Here is a 16209-nt window from a genome sequence, read left to right as displayed (position 1 = left end):
GAGGCTCCTATTGTCACGAGGTTTTCATTCAGTAACACGTGTCGAGTGCTGCGCCTGCGCTCAATGGGGTTGAGGTTGGCTTTTCTGCGAAGAGGCCAAGGAAGGGAAGGAAAGGGAAGGGAAGGGGAGGGCCCAAGACGAGGACGAGGACGAGGACGAGACACGACACGGTTGTCCCTGTTGTCTGACAAAGAAGTCCTGAAGCGCATCCAATGTACCTACTCCCTCGTTACATACATATAGGTTGTGTACAGGTAGCTACCTCAAGGCGCAAGTTTTGACTACGGTGGGAAAGGCGAGACGTCACATCCTACTGGGCACGCCTGGACCCTTTTTCCCACCCACCCCCTACCCCTACACGGTACACACAGTAACTAAGGTTAGCTCCCCGCAAGCAAAAGCGGAGCCAGACACCCCGCAGTCTCACGATAAGAGCTTGCAACAGCGCCAAGTCTGAAGCTGGCGCATGCAGGAACATACCGTACTGTGGTAGCATCTATGGTGTAACTTGCCAGCTAGTTACCAGGGTACCTACCTACCTTACCTCCGCTGCCACTGCTTTGAGTTAGGGGCTTAAGTAGCTTCGGTCTGATCGGAGAGGCCCCCTGTGCTTCCGAGCTCTGCCCCCAAGAACAAAATCGTCGAAAGCCTCCACAGGGCTGTCCCCAGATGTCCGCAGCACATACCATCACAGCTGCCTCGCCCTGCCATTGAGCCACCGCCATGGCTCCTGGTGGCCCGAAACTTCCTCCGTAGCGTTCTGGCCCTTGCACCGTCTCTCTCTCCCTCTCCCTCTGCCTCTTCCCCCCCCCCCCCCCCCGTACTGCAACCATGCTGGCCCGCGCATTCTGCACCGGCGCCGGCACCCGCACCCGCCCGGGCTCGCCTGCCTCGGCCGCCCGTCGCCTCTCCTTCCTCCGGACCATGGCCTCCGCCTGCGCCTCCGCCTCCGCCTCGGCCCCCCGCCGGCCGTCCCGCGAGACCATCCCCTCGAGTCCCATCCGGATCCTCCGCACCGTCGACTCCGTCCGCAGGTGGCGCCGTCCACACATGCTGGACCACCGTCTCGTCGGCCTCGTGCCCACCATGGGCGCCCTGCACGCCGGCCATCTCAGCCTCATCCGCGCCGCCGCCCGCGAGACCCACCACGTCGTCGTCAGCATCTACGTCAACCCGGCCCAGTTCGGCGTCAAGGAGGACCTGGCCTCCTACCCCGTCACCTGGGACGGCGACTGCCGCATCCTGGCCGAGCTCGACCGCGAGCTGGCCGACGACGGCGCCAACCTGGGCCGCATCAGTGCCGTCTTCGCCCCCACCACCCGCGACATGTACCCCTCGGGCTTCCCCGGCCAGGACGTCGACTCGACCGGCAGCTTCGTCACCCTGACCCCCGTCGGCCAGGTCCTGGAGGGTGCCAGCCGCCCCACCTTCTTCCGCGGCGTCGCCACCGTCTGCATGAAGCTGTTCAACATTGTCCAGCCCGAAAAGGTCTACTTTGGCCAGAAGGACGTCCAGCAGACCGTCGTCGTCAAGAAGATGGTCAAGGACTTCATGCTCCCCGTCGACGTCGAGATCGGCCCGACCGAGCGCGAGCCCGACGGCCTGGCCCTGAGCTCGAGAAACGTCTACCTGGGCGAGAGGCGGAGGCGAGTCGCCACCCTTCTGAGTCGCGCCCTACGCGCCGCCGAGAGCCAGTACCGCGCCGGCGCCCTGGACCGTGAATCCATCCTGCGCGCCGCCACGCAGCTCACGACCGATGTCCTGGACCAGCAGATGGCCCTGTCCCCCGAGGAGAGGGTCAAGTTTGAGGTCGATTACATATCCCTCGCCGACCCGGACACCATGGAGGAGCTGGCCGAGGTCGACCCTCGGAGGGGAGGTATACTGAGTGGTGCCGTCAAGATGCTGCCGGTCGAGGCACCCCGGCCGGGGGAGGATTTGGGGCACAGTGGAGGGCCGGCTGTACGGCTGATCGACAACATTGTCCTGAAGCCCTCGGTCTGAAGCCGGTCACGGTAGACTGCATGTAGATCTCTGCTTAGAACAATACCCTTACGAATACTAGAGACTCTAGACGCATCACGCCTTCTCGGGCTGGCTATCACCACCGCATTTTATGGCTTGGCCCCCACCTCTCCCTCGGCAACCGTAGTGACCCTTGCCAGCCCCAACGTCTTCTCCGTGTTCCGGATCACCTCCTCGGCTAGCTTGTCTTCCATCTCGGCCCCGTCCAATACGGCCGCCGTCTCCTCGAGACTCATCTTGCCCGTCTCGACGAACAAGAAATACACCACGGCCAACTCGACCAACAGCCACACGTCGTACGTAATGTAGAACTTCCACCCAGAGTTGGTCACTCCGATGGGGTTAGCGTACTGGTTGAATATCAGGGCCAGCGCGACAAACAGGTTGTACAGCACCAACCCTCGGGCTCTCAGGTTGTACGGCAGGATCTCGACCACGTACGTCACCTGCAGTGGGCCCCAGCCGATGGCAAAGACAAACTGATACAGGAAGATCATGGCCACGACTCCCTTGGCTATCCCGCCTGGCCCGTCTGCTCCATCCGAGGCCAGGTCGGTCGACATCTCGTAGGTCGCCTCCAGTGCCGTCCAGACTACGTAGACGACCAGCATCCCGGCCGTCGACAGGAGGAACAGGGTGCGTCGCCGAAACCTGTTCACTACCAGCGAGAACGCCAGCCCCCAGACCATGGACCAGATCGTCAGCAACCCGTTGATCAGCGTCTGCGTGTCCTGCGACGTGTAGCCGACCGAGTTCAGGATGATGGTCAAGTAGTACGAGATCAGGCCGTTACCGCTCCACTGGCTGAAGAAGCCGACGGCCAGGATGATGAAGAACCGGCGCCGGTTCCCGGGCGTGGAGAAGAAGGCAAGATAGCTGGTCGATTTATACGCTTCCCTCTCGAGACGGAGCGCCGACCGGATTTCCTCGATCTCCAGCGGCACCACAGGATCCGACAGATCGCCGTTGGCGTGGTACTTGACGATCAACTTCTCCGCCTCCTCGTCCCTCTCCTTGCTCACCAACCATCGCGGGGACTCCTCGACCATGAAGCACAGGCCCAGCTGCAGAACACTGGACAGGGCCTGCAGCAGCGACGGGATCCGCCACGCCCACGTGCTCCCGATCCGGAAAGTCCCATACGTCGTCCACGCCGCGACCAGCGCCCCGAGGCCCCACAGGCTGTTGTAAATGCTGACGAGAGGCGCGCGCTGCGTCGGGTACGCCAGCTCCATGATCAGCAGCGGCGCCGCGGTGATGTTCAGGACGAGCCCGAGCCCGATGATGCCCCGTCCGGCAATGAACATGCCCGTGTTCTGCGCGGCGGTCTGGAGGGCGACACCCACGAGCAGTACGCAGGCGCTGCCGAGGAGAGCGGGCTTCCGGCCCCACGTGTCGCAGATCCAGGCGCAGAAGGGCATGCCGACCAGCTGGCCGACGTTCTGGATCGCGTTGAGCAGCGCCAGGTCGCTGGCACCCGGGTGGTTGAAGGACTCCTTCCAAGTGTCCAGGGACTGCAGGCCGTTCATCATGGAGCCGTCGAAACCCGTGGCGTAGGACGAGATCAGCGACAGCACCAGAATGCAGTTGAGCTTCACGATGCCGGCGTTGCGGAGCCACGATACCGGCCCGCGCTGAACGGCGGCATCCACGTTGGCCGGGATGCCACCAGCCATGTCGCCTGAGACGGAGCCGGGCATCTTGGGTGCTGGTTGCCGTATCGCAGCAGAGAGAGGGCGGACGGGATTGCACGATTGCACGATTGCACGATTGCACAGTGAAGATATGGATTGTCGCCCCATCCCTCTGCGGAGGTATCGCTAGAGGATGCAGAGACTCCTGAAGATCAGTGGGTGCGGGACATGCCGGTGCTCAATATATATATATATATAGATCTGGTGTATAGCACCACTCAGGTCGGATGCTCACCCCATGGGCACCGCGTGTTATCGACGGGGCGATCCATTCTTCTAACTTAGCAACGTTGTGTGCCAGCCTATCGGGTGCAGATGCATCTTGCTCTCTAGCGACACAACGACCAGACGACCCATGCTGCACACACCCATGAACGATGGTTGGGGAACCTTCGGCCCTGGTCACAAGGGATAGCCTAGATCGCCTATCAAGTGCCGGCAAACACCGGCGATACCGGGCATCCCGGCGACTTCGGTGGTTTTCGTGCCGCTCCAGCGAGCCTGGAGTGTGGTTCGCAGCGGCGCATTGCCCAGAAACGGCTTGAGAGCACTGACAAGCGATGTCCGGAGCCTGCCGAGGTGGATGCGGGGAAGACGGTGCCGAAGGTTGGACCGATGCCTTCCGATTCAGCTGCCCAGGGCGGAGTCTAGCCTGACGTCCGCGGAGCTGTCAATTGGCGAGTACCGGCTCTGAGCCGGGCTAGCTCAGCAGCTCCTATACGATTTCCAAGAGAAAGAGGTGCCTTGATTGATACGAACGGGCACGTGGACTTTCAATTGCGGCTGGCATGAAAATGCTTCGCAGCAACCTGCTGTTGGGGGCGAGCCTGGCAGCCTGGCTGCTGTGGCATGTGGGCTACTACTAGCCTGTCTTCCTCCCCCAAAGACCCTGGTTGTTCTTCGGGGTGGTATCCCAGCTACAAGTATCTACGCGAGAGGGCCAATGCACATCCCCCGCAATGAGGAACGATAGACGTTAAGTAGGTACCTAGGTACCTTACTGCAAGGCATTTAGCTGTTCTCCAACTTCTCCAAATCCCCAGGCCGCCCTGGACACCATCACCGCCAGTGGATCGACCGAGGGCTGACTTTTAGTTAAGTTGCTTACCTACTGATGCTGGTCAAGCGACCATTGTCGGGGAAATGGCCGATCTCTAATCCAAGAGACCGGCATGCTCTGACTTGGGGGCTATCACAACCCACAGGACTCGTAGAGCCTCTCTAGCTGGATCCAGTTAACCGCATGAGATTTTCCGTCACTCATGTCCATGGCCTCGGTGAAGGACCCTGCGCTAGTCTGGTCTATCAAGTTCATTGCGTATTCATTCCAAGGAACTGGGGTATCTTTTCACGGCGCGAGTCAAGACAATCTCGACTTCTGTCCCAACGAGCAGGCGCCTGTACGTCGATAGCCGTGGGGTCCATACCACGGCACGGCAAAAGGTCCGATGTATACCAAGCGTCTTCGGCTATCAGTCCCATACGTGCATGACGATGTCAACAAGCGGAATGTAACCTTCCCCAGAGTTCAAAATGACCAGGCTCGTCTCGCTCGTACAGGTGGCAGGATTCCGGTAGGTGTCGACTTCGCATCTTGTTCGTTTGAGCCTGGCCCGCGGGAGACTTGTGTTCATCATGATGGTGTCGTGTACAGAGCTTACATTGACCGTGGTTGGTCTTTGTAGCACATTGACGGCCGCGAAGAGTACAGGCTATCAACCCTCCCGGCTCACACCAGGTATGCATTGACGCCAATATAAGACTCGCCCTTCCAGAGTTCCACAAGTTTGCTAACACTTGCATAGCTGCTCAGAGTCTTTTCGACTACTCCATGCAAGTTCAAGACTCAAGATACGACTCCTATTATAAATATATATGGTATCAGGACAATGGGCCATGGTCGACTCGGTTTACAGCCTGGTATATCCCAGGATTGTTCGCCAGGGCCTGTGGCGACGACGTGAAGAACGGTATTGCTAGCATCGAGGCAGTGTAAGACGGTGAAGATGGCGGCTCAAGGGGGGGAACTTTGGCATTGACAACCTGATAGGCTGGCTACCCAGATGACCGAAGACTACGACTCTGCCTGGTACGGAACATATCGGCTCTCACCAGACGCGCCATATCCAAGCCCCGACAGTGACTACTACGCGCCGGAGATCTATGATACATATGATCCAAACTGGAGAGAGTTCATTGGGTTCGTGTCACAATACAACCCCCCGTCACTCTTATCCGCTAATCGATCCCAGAACAACACTAATCCAAGTTGTTGAAGAGTTCTCACATCTTCTCGACCACGATCTGATAACACGCATAGAGGACTCCCTGGAAGCTGCTGCGGTCGGTGGCATGCGCCGGAACGGATCCTACCCGGAGGGGGACAACCTCATCCTCGGCTATTCTAACCCAGCGCTCATGCGCGCGCTGACAGTCGGTTGGATCGGAGAGCGTCGGGGTAACCAGACGCTCATCGACTTTGCGTGGAAGCAAGGCGAGGACCTCCTGGCGCTGTTCGAGAGAGACGGGCAGGATGTCCTTTCGGAGTACAACGCCCCGACCTACTACGGTATGGACATGTGGGCGTTGGCGGCGAACAGGGCCTATGGTCCGAAGGATGCGCCCATGACGAAGAACGCAGCCGTGATCATCTCGGAGCTTTGGAAGGACATCGCAGCCCACTACAACCCGTTCCTTGGAAACATGGTTGGCCCCTACGACCGAGCTTACACCCGCGATGCCACCACCCACTCGGCCATCATCTCTCTGTTCTGGTGGGGTATTTTCGGGCGTGAGTATGGTCCGCAGCCACCGTTGGGGGAGGCCGATTTGCTGTATGACATTGCCCAAGGAGCGTCTTTGGCGCTGGTCATGGATACGGTCTCAGACCTCATCGACAATACATCGGTGGCTACACTGAAGGCGAAAGGCTGGTGGGAGGGCAGCCGACAGATCAACAAGACCATCTACGAGGACCTGGAGACCCAGAAGTTCCGCGTTGCATCTTCGTGGCTCAGCGCAGGGCTCATGATCGGAGCGCAGACAGTGGCCGAGACGGCCAACCGGGGAAACCAGTTTGTGCCGGCCATCGTGCACTGGGCATCGGACCCCAATCATACGCCATACCCGTACAACGGCTTCTTCTCGCTCTACCCCAGCGCCTCAACCATCACCTCCGAAGTTGGCGAGAGGACGCTCAAAGTCTCGTATCCGAACACCACCCAGGAAGGGACGGATATCTTCACGTTTGCGCTCTCCGGCATCCCACCGCAGTTCCTCGGAAGTCCTGACCAAGTAATCACCGGCTTTGACAACCTGCCCTGCCTGTCGGTCAACGTCTCGGCGCCAGGCTTAGAGGCACTGAATGTTACGTACGGAACGCAGCTACGCGATCACTGGATCTACAATATCTCGTATGCCGTACCAGAAGCCTTTGAGGGCACACCGTCGGTGTCGTTTGAGTTGGAGTACACATGTTAGTGCGTGGCTCGGCTACCGGGCGAGACCTGCAGGTGTTCGTTCTAGGTACCTAGTTACGTAGGCAGACATAGGACACTTGGCATACCGATTTTATAGCTTTGGCTGCTTACTCATCCCGTAAAGTCTAATTGAACCAACCCTTGGCTGTAAATGATGGACTTGAAGTGCCGACCCCGGGTGGAGAGGCTCATCGAACCACCCATGTTTGAGAGGATGGAAGGATTCTGAAGCCTCCCCTCCCCGACTTGGATGGAACTTGGGGGTTGTTTCCCATTCCTGCATAGCGCCATTCGTGACCCGGAGGCGCGCCCATCTCGTCATTGTGTTATCATCCAATTGACTCCCCCAGGCAAGCCCAAGCCAGCCGGGTGAAGCTTTATTCGCATCGGCAACTAACTCGCTGTCGGTATTAATACGCGGAGCAGCGGCTCCACCGAAGCGGAACCTAGGACCTCGACGCTGGACTTGGACTCGTGCCCCGCAATTCTGCCCAAATCTCGACATCCCACCCTCAACCACTCGATCCGTGGGTTTCCCCTGAATATCTTCCCGCAACCCAAACGTGTCCGGTGCTTCTTGGTTGGTTCCAGCAGCAAAGCAGTCTCGGGCCCGTCGTCTCGGCCGTTGTTCTCCACACCTCGCCGTGCTTTTGTTCCCACCACGCGGCCATCCCCCCCCCCATTCCCCTCCCTTTCCTCCCCCGCCATCCTCGCTTCGCGGGGTGCAACGGTGTACGTGTGTGTGTGATCGCCGTCTCGCCCGCTGCCCTTGTCTTAAAAGGCTCCGATGCCCGCTTCCGCCCCAACCGCCGTCTCCGCACCGGGCAAGGTGTTCCTGGCGGGCGGCTACCTAGTGCTCGACCGAGAGTACACGGCCCTGGTCTTCGGGCTCAGCGCCCGCGTCAACGTAATCGCCCAGGAGATCCAAACCAGCCAGGGCGTCCAGCTCCAGGAGATCGTCGTCGCTAGCCCTCAGTTCCTCGACAGTCAGTGGAGGTACGGCTACCACCTGACGCCAGAACAGGGTGGTATGCTCGTCACGCAATTGCATGTGTAAGTGAAGTCATTCGTCTGTTTTCTTGACCAATAGTACACCTTGGCCTACAAGATTGAGCCGCATACGACCTAGTGTTCCATACGTCAAAGGGTGGAAAACGTGTGAGGTTCCACAAGTCGACACCAAGTATGATGACGGTTTGAGCATTAGCTTTACGCATCGTCTTCGTTGGCCCAGACGACCCAGCCCTTCACCCCAAATCAGTTCGCCCCTTGTTTCCTCTTACAGCGTTTGCTCATAACAACCCTCAAGCGGCGCCAAAATAAATGCCAACCCCTTCGTTGAGACGACTCTGAGCTATGTCTTGACGTATATCGCGTCCGTGTCGCCAAACAAATCCGCACTTAGCCTAGACCCAGCACGGCTGACGGTCCTGGCCGACAACGACTACTACTCCCAGCCACACTCGATGACAGGCACCGAGAAGAACCCTACCCGGTTTGCCAAGTTCCCCACGCCGCTCAAGGATGCCAACAAGACTGGGCTGGGATCCTCGGCCGCCCTGGTCACTGCACTGACCGCAGCTCTCCTGTCTCACTACCTGCCCACGTCGGTCTTCGACGTGTCGACAGAAGAAGGCAAACGGATCCTGCACAACCTCGCCCAGGCAGCTCATTGTGCGGCACAGGGCAAGGTTGGCTCTGGTTTCGATATCGCTGCAGCTGTCTATGGTAGCTGTCGTTACCGGCGCTTCAGCCCCAGCATTCTGAAGAATCTACCCGAGCCAGGCACTGCCGGCTTCGCGCCAGCCGTGACCAAGCTCGTGGAGAGCGCGGCCTGGGATTACGAGATCAGCAAGGAAGGCGTGACCCTTCCGCCTGGCGTGGCGCTGCGCATGTGTGATGTCGACTGCGGCAGCCAGACCGTCGGCATGGTCAAGAAGGTGCTCGCCTGGCGGGAGCAGGACGTTGCAGGGTCCAAGAAGATCTGGGACACGCTGCAGGAGCGCAACGTTACCCTGGGCCGCCTGCTGGCTGAGGGGAAGACCAAAGACATCGTGCCGGCTGTCGACGCGATACGTGAGCTTATCCGCGCCATGGGAACCGAGAGTGGGGTTCCCATCGAGCCGGAGAGCCAGACTGTGCTGCTGGACGCTCTGAAGGATGTCGAGGGAGTGTACAATGGCGTCGTGCCGGGGGCTGGGGGCTTTGATGCCGTTGCATTGCTGATGCAAGACGACGCGGCCACCGAGACCAGGGTCAAAGAGTACGTGAAAGCATGGGGTAAAGATCACAACGGTGCAGTCAGGTTGCTGGACGTAAAGGGAGAGATGGAAGGAGTTAGGCGCGAGGGGTTGAAAGAGTACGGTGGCTGGTTGACTTGATACCAGTTTCTTAATTTGAGCAGGAGAAAGTTCAGGAAAATTCTATCTCACATTTGTGCAATAATTAGAGCTAGAATGCATGCCAGGTGTCTAATGACTAAATGAAATTACTCGCGATGACTTTGCGGGCCGGGCGGGCTTTTGTGATACCTTCCGTTTGCTTGGAATATAACAAAGTTTCACAGGAGTGATAATTGTAGTCAGGCCACCCACTCGAGCTCTGCACATGTATGGCTATTGCACAACCGCTTCGGGTTGGTCGGTCGCGACAGAAAATATGATCTTCAAGCTGTTGAGATAACCTTTTGGCTGACTATATACGCACAGGGAAGCAAGTGGCTGTACACGATGGGAAACAAGGCCGTGCTTGGTTAGTCACTAGTTCTAATTTCTGCAATGCATGATTACATTAAACTCATATTATAGAGAACGAGAAGAGTATGTCTTCTTCTCGTAATGTTTCCTATGCTTTGTGTTGAGTTGTTATAAACATAGGATTTTACACGGTGTGGTTAGATTATAGTATAATGGAACCGGTATCAATGCAGCCTAGGCTTTCCCTGAATATAGCGCGAACGCAAGTGCAATCTTTACCTCATTCGCACCTGATGGTAGTTTTGATCGCCTTTCCTTGGATACACTCTTCTTGGACAGAGCACGAGTACCACCCAGCAAAACATGACCTCAGTTCCCGGGATGATCCGAAGGTAGGGTGCCGATGCTCGACTGTCCTGGAGAACTTGGTCTTCCACCAAGATCTAGGTCATGGTCCGGTTCGGCCACAACTTCCTCCGGTGGCCACGACATAGCCACATCTAGCTCCCTTTGGTACACTGGTGGTTTTGGGTGGTGAGGGTCAGGCCACGTGAAACGCCTGATCCACCACCATGCACGGCGGGCGTTAACCTTGGCGAACTGCTTCTTATCCGAGTCGAAGACTTCGTGTAATTGTTCGAGGGATAGCTCTTTGGTCTCCTCCACGAGGAGATAGACCATGACCAGAGCCACAAATGTCAGGCCGCAGAATAGAGCGAGCATTCCATAGGGCTTGAGGTCGTTGTTGATTCTGCAGCAGGTCAGCGTGAGCACCGTTGGAATCACTGGGAGCATTCTTACACGGGAAAGAGGATGGATAGAAGCCCCGCAAACAGAAGATTAACCGCAATGGCAAATGCACAACCCTTTAAATAATTAGCAGCGATTTCCAATTAGATGTTTGTATTGTGGCCCACGATTTCTCGGTGCGACAGTGGAAAGCTGGACAAACATTAGCTTATGTCAGATGCAGAGCAGGCCGTGAAAACATACCTTTCGGATGCTAGCGTGAAGGGGATTGGTCCTGCAAAGTGTGAGCACGACGAGTGTAGAGGAAGAGCTTTGTAGTACCTAGTCCGGGCGAGTATGCCACAGCATGTACTTTGTGGTGTCAGCGAAACCAAGTTATGTTGGACCAGTCTGAGAAGGGGGAAAAGACAAACAATAGAGGCAAATCGCTACAAGCGCAACAGTCTTGTGGTTCCATTGTTCATTTTCCGCTGAAATCCCGTCCGTGGAGAGAACTGCGCAATCAACTGCTGCTGCTGCCATAAATATGCACATCAATGGCAGGGTGGTAATCAGCCACCTTCGTCGCCCCAGGGAGTCGATAGTCCGGATTGCTGGGAGCCCAAAGAAAAAATTCACAGCACCTATCACTTGTCAGCTGGGGACTACCGCACATGCCTCCAATACATCATACCGAATCCGAGACTCAAAGCCATAGCGTGTATGGTATCACGTTGGCTGTTGATCTCGTTCGGGTTATTGGGATTCTCTCCAGGCTTTCTATTGTCATTGAGCAGTGAGATGAAAAGCGTCCCTAACACGTGTTAGACTCCAATTCATTAGATATTCTGCATGGGATATCGGTATTACCAGAGTAAAAAGCAGAAACGTTAACTGAGTTGCCGCCCAGTCAGTAAGTGAGCCATTGGAATGGGCTGGAGAGAGGCTTACTCCCACATAATTGCTGAGCCAAAGCCACAGTTGAACTACTACTGAGAGCGTTTCGAAGCCGACGAACCGTGAAAAGCTGCCTGAACTTAGAGAGAAAGCTGGGGGGTGTTTCAGTGCCGGTCCCAACAGATCGGAGAAACATGTATTCTTCCTCTATCGACTTGTGAAGAAGATACATGTCTTTGAAGGCTAGGAGCTAGAGTAAATGTTCAACCTTTGCAATCTTGTGGGTTAAGATTTCTTCATACCTCACATTTCGAGCGTAGCCTGAGAAGCTCCCCGAAAGCCCGCTTGGGATTGGATTTCTCTTGTCGAAGGTAATATCTAGGGCTTTCTGGGCAAGACCACAAGGCGAAGAACAAAACAGCCGCAGGTACTACTGGAGCACCAAGTATCAAAGCTACCGTTTGAGTATCGTCTCTACAACGAGTGAAAATGAGGTTAAAAACGAACCCGAGCATAATCCCACAGGCCACCCTAGAGAATAATTAGAAACAGTCAACAAGCAATATGCGGGGGCGGACGGACCACAGCTGCCAAGCAAGCACGAAAGACCCACGCCAGAAGCGAATCGCTGTTTCGGACGCTAAAATAGGTGTGCTCACGGCTTTGATTCCCATCCCTAATTGTATGCGTTAGTCCGTCAAAAGGGGGGACCTGTTCCGCTGCGTACCTATTCCGTTCACAATTCTCACTCCCAGTAAGACTTGCCACCGTCCTTCTACATCGTCAGGCATCATGACAGGGATCAGGCCGGCGAGAAGTGAAGTAATGCCAACAAGAACGGCGGAACACATCATCGCTCCACGCCGGCCCAAGCGGTCATTGATGGGGATAGATAGCCAGCATCCCAACAGAGCGGCAGAGAAGAACGGCATTGAGTTCGTAGCTCCAAGCTTCCATTGCGGATCCACTTTAGAACCCTGAACATCAGACGTCGATTTGTCCTCCTCTCTTATACCCAGTCTTGCGGCGTAAAGGGAACTCCCGTTGATCGAGGATTGCACGAACCCTTGCAGAAATGCGGCGCAGACAACAGCTATGGTCACCATAAATATGCCTTTCTCGGAGTAAAGCTTGTCCTGCTCCTCCCGCAAGGCCGTTTTTTCCCTTTCAGAGAGAGAGACCCCACCAGGCATCTTTCTGCGCACAAACTCGGGATCATCGTGAGCTATGCGGTCCCATACCCAGGCATCACGAGCGAGGAAAGCGGCCCGCTCCAACTGTCGACAGTCTTCCCGGTTGAGCTCAAGGATGCTAGAAAGCTTCGCGGCATCATGTTTAAGCGCATCATCAGATAGCTTGGCTGAGAGGCTCTGTCAGCCGTTCGTTCGGCTTATTGCCAGCCACCAGGCGTCTGGCGCGTCTCGGAAGGGTCATAGAAAATGACAAGGAGTGTACACTGACATAGTGGCCTAGGTACGGTTGCATCTATTGTTTTGGCCCTTCTCTGCCGCGACCGATTATGTTTGGAGTTCTGCTGATGATGCAGCGTGTCCATCTCAGCCCCGTTCATCTCGGCTTTCGCGCTCCCTTGGATACGGAACATAGTCTCACACGTGCAGGGTTTATTTGAGAGATGTAAAAGATACTTGAGGTAGCTTCTCAGTGCCTGCCTGGAATAAGGGGGGAAATCATCGCAGACCCAAGTCTACGTAAGTTGTCGTGAGTGCTGTCGATGATGTTCGAGCAACCTGGGGAGCCTTGTGTCAGCTTTTCCTCGCCATAGCCAAGTGCTCAAGGCCGCCTTGCCAGGCGCACTGCTCGCACGAACTACCAAACTTGCATAAGCAACGAGTACTTTCCGAGACAAGAGTTCGAGAGGCATTGGCGACCAACCACTAGTCCTCTTAGCACACAGCCTGCTGCTTGTGTAACCCCGGTATGTACCTCTGTCAAGGTCTGTCACGCAAAGTAGATTACGTGGCTTTCCTAGTGCATCCTTCTCCAGCTTACCAGCGAGGGACTGCCGCGTTTTGGTCACTCGAGTTTAGTTGTCTCTGCTGTGGGCCGCCTGTATTCCCCCATGAGAGTGTCTTGCTCAGCCCATGAAGGTGGTGTCGGACAGGATTGGCGCAACAAGCGAGGCCACTGCAGCTTTGAATCAACCCCTCCTTTGTGGCGGTTTTCATCATCCATTAGGCCTCCGAGGTCTAGACTCACCGCGAGCCTCTTGGGCTGCTGCCTCGTGTCTCCCACCTGATCAGGTGTTGTGCAGACGTCCTCCTGGGTAAGCGCTGAGCCTCAGTCCGTCCAAAAGATGAGTCAACAAATGATGAGTGGGAGTATCTGCCATTTGTTGGTATCTCATCTCGAGGAATAAGTCATGGTTTCATCATGGACGGGATCAGTGCTTTAGCCAGCATTGTAAACATCGTCGACTTTGGGGCCAAGTTGGCGCAACTAATTTCGCGGCTACATGACACTCCAAGGTTTCTTCGCAGCCTGAATGATTCCGTCCAGAGTCTAAGGTCCGTCTTGCTACTGATCCAGGAAGAGTTTAGAAAACCGGATATCACATCTTCAGACCAACAGCACGCGCAAGTCATTCAGAGTATCACAGAAGAATGCAACAAGCTTATCGCAGAGCTTCGCGAACGATTGCCTGTGATAAATGTTGGCGACGACACCTTGCGCAGATTGCGGGTCGCATGGGAGGGGTTCAACGCGGATCGGGAATTCCGAGAAAAGGATACTGAAATTCGAAAGTATGCGTTCATGTTGCAGATCAGTCTCTCTGCGTTAACCTCGTATGTTGAATTGCTAATCCCTACGACATGACTTGATGTAATATATATTGACATCGTGTAGGAGAAGAGCGTCTAGGATAGAAGCTGGCCTTGGTGCATTGCAAGAGAAGATTGACCAGGTTGTCAACGCCCCACCGTATCCTGGTGAAATCGACGACGACAAGATGAGTCAAAACGTACAGGCATGGCGGAGTAGCCTGTCTCCGTACTTGACCAGCAACGATTCAGTTGGCGGAGGCCAGCAATCTGAAGAGCGCTTCATATCGGACGAGATTGACGAGGAACTTGAGAGCAAAAACCGAGAGCTATCAAGATCATTCGAGTCCAGAGGCATGTTTCTCCAGGCAGCCCGAGCTTTGGAAAGGATTATTGAGCGCCGCCGTGCCCAAGTGGACATTCAGTTTGAGGAAGAGGTTCGGGCTCTGGAAGAGAGTCGTGCAGATCTTCTTTCGAGATGTTTCACCATGGAACGTCACCAAGAAGCTCTGGACATCTTTGGATATCTCCTACGGCAAGCGACAAGCGGACCAAGATCTGATGCTTCCGATGAGCGGAAAGCACGTCTTCAATTGAAGATGGCCTTTCTGTATCAAAATGAAGATGGACTTGGGAAAAGGCACAATCCAGATGAGGCCAGGAAACTCTTGACGCAGGCCGTCGACGTTTTTTACAACGTAAGCCCGCTTCCTAAGGAGGCTCTCCTAAGAGCAGGAACAGCTTTGATTGATATGCTGCGAGCGAGGGAGGAACACGACATTGCAGAGTCGTACCAGAGACGTATCCTTGGGAAAGTCCGTTTGTTCCACTCAGACATTGCCTACGAGGTCAATTGGGACAACTATCGAAACGTCAGCAACGAAAGTGTCCTAGGCTGGTGCGCAAGTCAAGGGTTCGATGCTTTTAGTCGTCATTTTCGATTCGACATTGTGCAATCTAGAGCTGTGATGGGTGAAGAACCAAGAAACAGTAGCACCTCCCCCCTTCACCTTGCGGTGCAACAAAAGAAAGAAGATATGGTTCAGGCAATGCTGGTTGAAGTGGAAAATGTGGATGTATTGGATAACGACTATATGTCGCCACTGATGCTGGCTGCGCGTTCAAGAAGGAGTGATATTGCGAACATTTTGCTGGAGTATGAAGCATCTACTGCGATGAAGCGAGACGGCCAAACAGTGCTTCATTTTTGCCAAGAAGGGGACCGACATAACGGCAGAGGAGTTGCGGTGCTGTTTCTTGACCATGATCAGAGCCTGACAAACCAGCAAAATAAGCAGGGGAGGACAGCACTTCACTTGGCTAGTGCCAAGGGCCACAAGAGGATGACCGAGCTTCTACTCTCCCGAAATGCAGCCCTTAATATCCAGGATGAGTATGGCAAAACTGCTCTTCAACTTGCAGTAGAAAATGCCGTCCTGCGCAGCCCCAGACATGGCTCAACGGCAAGCAGACCCTCGGTAAGCAGTGGGACGACAACATCCAGCGGACCAAGACCAGGCGTGATCGAGTCTTTACTGTCGAGTGGAGCAGATGTTACAATATCCGACAACGTTGAGAACACGCCATTGCACACTGCCTGTACTAGGGGTAATGTGGAGGCTGTCAGAATGATACTCTCTCATGCGAGGATGTCGCGTACCGATAGTTCTGTGAACAAAGCTGGACCACGCGGTCAAACGCCGGTTATTGCAGCCACCTTGAATGGGTATAGGGACATAGTCAGGGACCTGATCGATGGTGGAGCCAATCCAGAACACCAAGATGATACAGGTCGGTCCGCTAGAGACTATGCGAAGCGGGAAGGCGTCCATAGACACGAGATGATGGTTGCGCTCCAGGGGACACCGACGAGAGAGCTGCGAAGACTCAGTCACAATTAAGAGCTGGG

The 16209-nt window shown here is 55.5% G+C and overlaps 6 protein-coding genes across 6 annotated transcripts; 4 read left to right on the top strand and 2 right to left on the bottom strand.

The window, feature by feature from the left end:
- Positions 1–1050: 1050 nt before the first annotated feature.
- JN550_010572 (uncharacterized protein) lies at positions 1051–2004 on the top strand (the record flags this gene model as incomplete). Its single annotated transcript, XM_049308841.1, has 1 exon — positions 1051–2004. One exon carries the CDS (start codon positions 1051–1053, stop codon positions 2002–2004), a length of 954 nt encoding a protein of 317 aa, XP_049167543.1.
- A 110-nt stretch (positions 2005–2114) lies between these two features.
- JN550_010571 (uncharacterized protein) lies at positions 2115–3725 on the bottom strand (the record flags this gene model as incomplete). The annotated part of the gene is made up of 1 exon (XM_049308840.1): positions 2115–3725. One exon carries the CDS (start codon positions 3723–3725, stop codon positions 2115–2117), a length of 1611 nt encoding a protein of 536 aa, XP_049167542.1.
- A 1527-nt stretch (positions 3726–5252) lies between these two features.
- JN550_010570 (uncharacterized protein) lies at positions 5253–7199 on the top strand (the record flags this gene model as incomplete). Its single annotated transcript, XM_049308839.1, has 5 exons — positions 5253–5293; positions 5405–5457; positions 5525–5711; positions 5770–5919; positions 5972–7199. The coding sequence occupies 5 exons, from the start codon at positions 5253–5255 to the stop codon at positions 7197–7199; spliced, it is 1659 nt and encodes a 552-aa protein (XP_049167541.1).
- A 786-nt stretch (positions 7200–7985) lies between these two features.
- On the top strand, positions 7986–9579 carry JN550_010569 (uncharacterized protein; the record flags this gene model as incomplete). The annotated part of the gene is made up of 2 exons (XM_049308838.1): positions 7986–8251; positions 8508–9579. The coding sequence occupies 2 exons, from the start codon at positions 7986–7988 to the stop codon at positions 9577–9579; spliced, it is 1338 nt and encodes a 445-aa protein (XP_049167540.1).
- A 684-nt stretch (positions 9580–10263) lies between these two features.
- Positions 10264–13090, bottom strand: JN550_010568 (uncharacterized protein; the record flags this gene model as incomplete). The annotated part of the gene is made up of 11 exons (XM_049308837.1): positions 10264–10645; positions 10696–10760; positions 10812–10836; positions 10888–10918; positions 11318–11437; positions 11494–11517; positions 11575–11770; positions 11823–12051; positions 12103–12196; positions 12248–12880; positions 12982–13090. 11 exons carry the CDS (start codon positions 13088–13090, stop codon positions 10264–10266), a joined length of 1908 nt encoding a protein of 635 aa, XP_049167539.1.
- Positions 13091–13911: 821 nt separating this feature from the next.
- JN550_010567 (uncharacterized protein) lies at positions 13912–16201 on the top strand (the record flags this gene model as incomplete). Its single annotated transcript, XM_049308836.1, has 2 exons — positions 13912–14324; positions 14386–16201. 2 exons carry the CDS (start codon positions 13912–13914, stop codon positions 16199–16201), a joined length of 2229 nt encoding a protein of 742 aa, XP_049167538.1.
- Between the last annotated feature and the right edge of the window lie 8 nt (positions 16202–16209).

The sequence above is a fragment of the Neoarthrinium moseri genome (genome assembly GCF_022829205.1).
Source record: "Neoarthrinium moseri strain CBS 164.80 chromosome Unknown scaffold55_Wmoseri_CBS_16480, whole genome shotgun sequence".
NCBI classification, from domain to species: Eukaryota; Fungi; Ascomycota; class Sordariomycetes; order Amphisphaeriales; family Apiosporaceae; genus Neoarthrinium; species Neoarthrinium moseri.
Note: the sequence above shows the minus strand (reverse complement) of the source record. Positions and strands in the feature narration are given on the sequence as shown.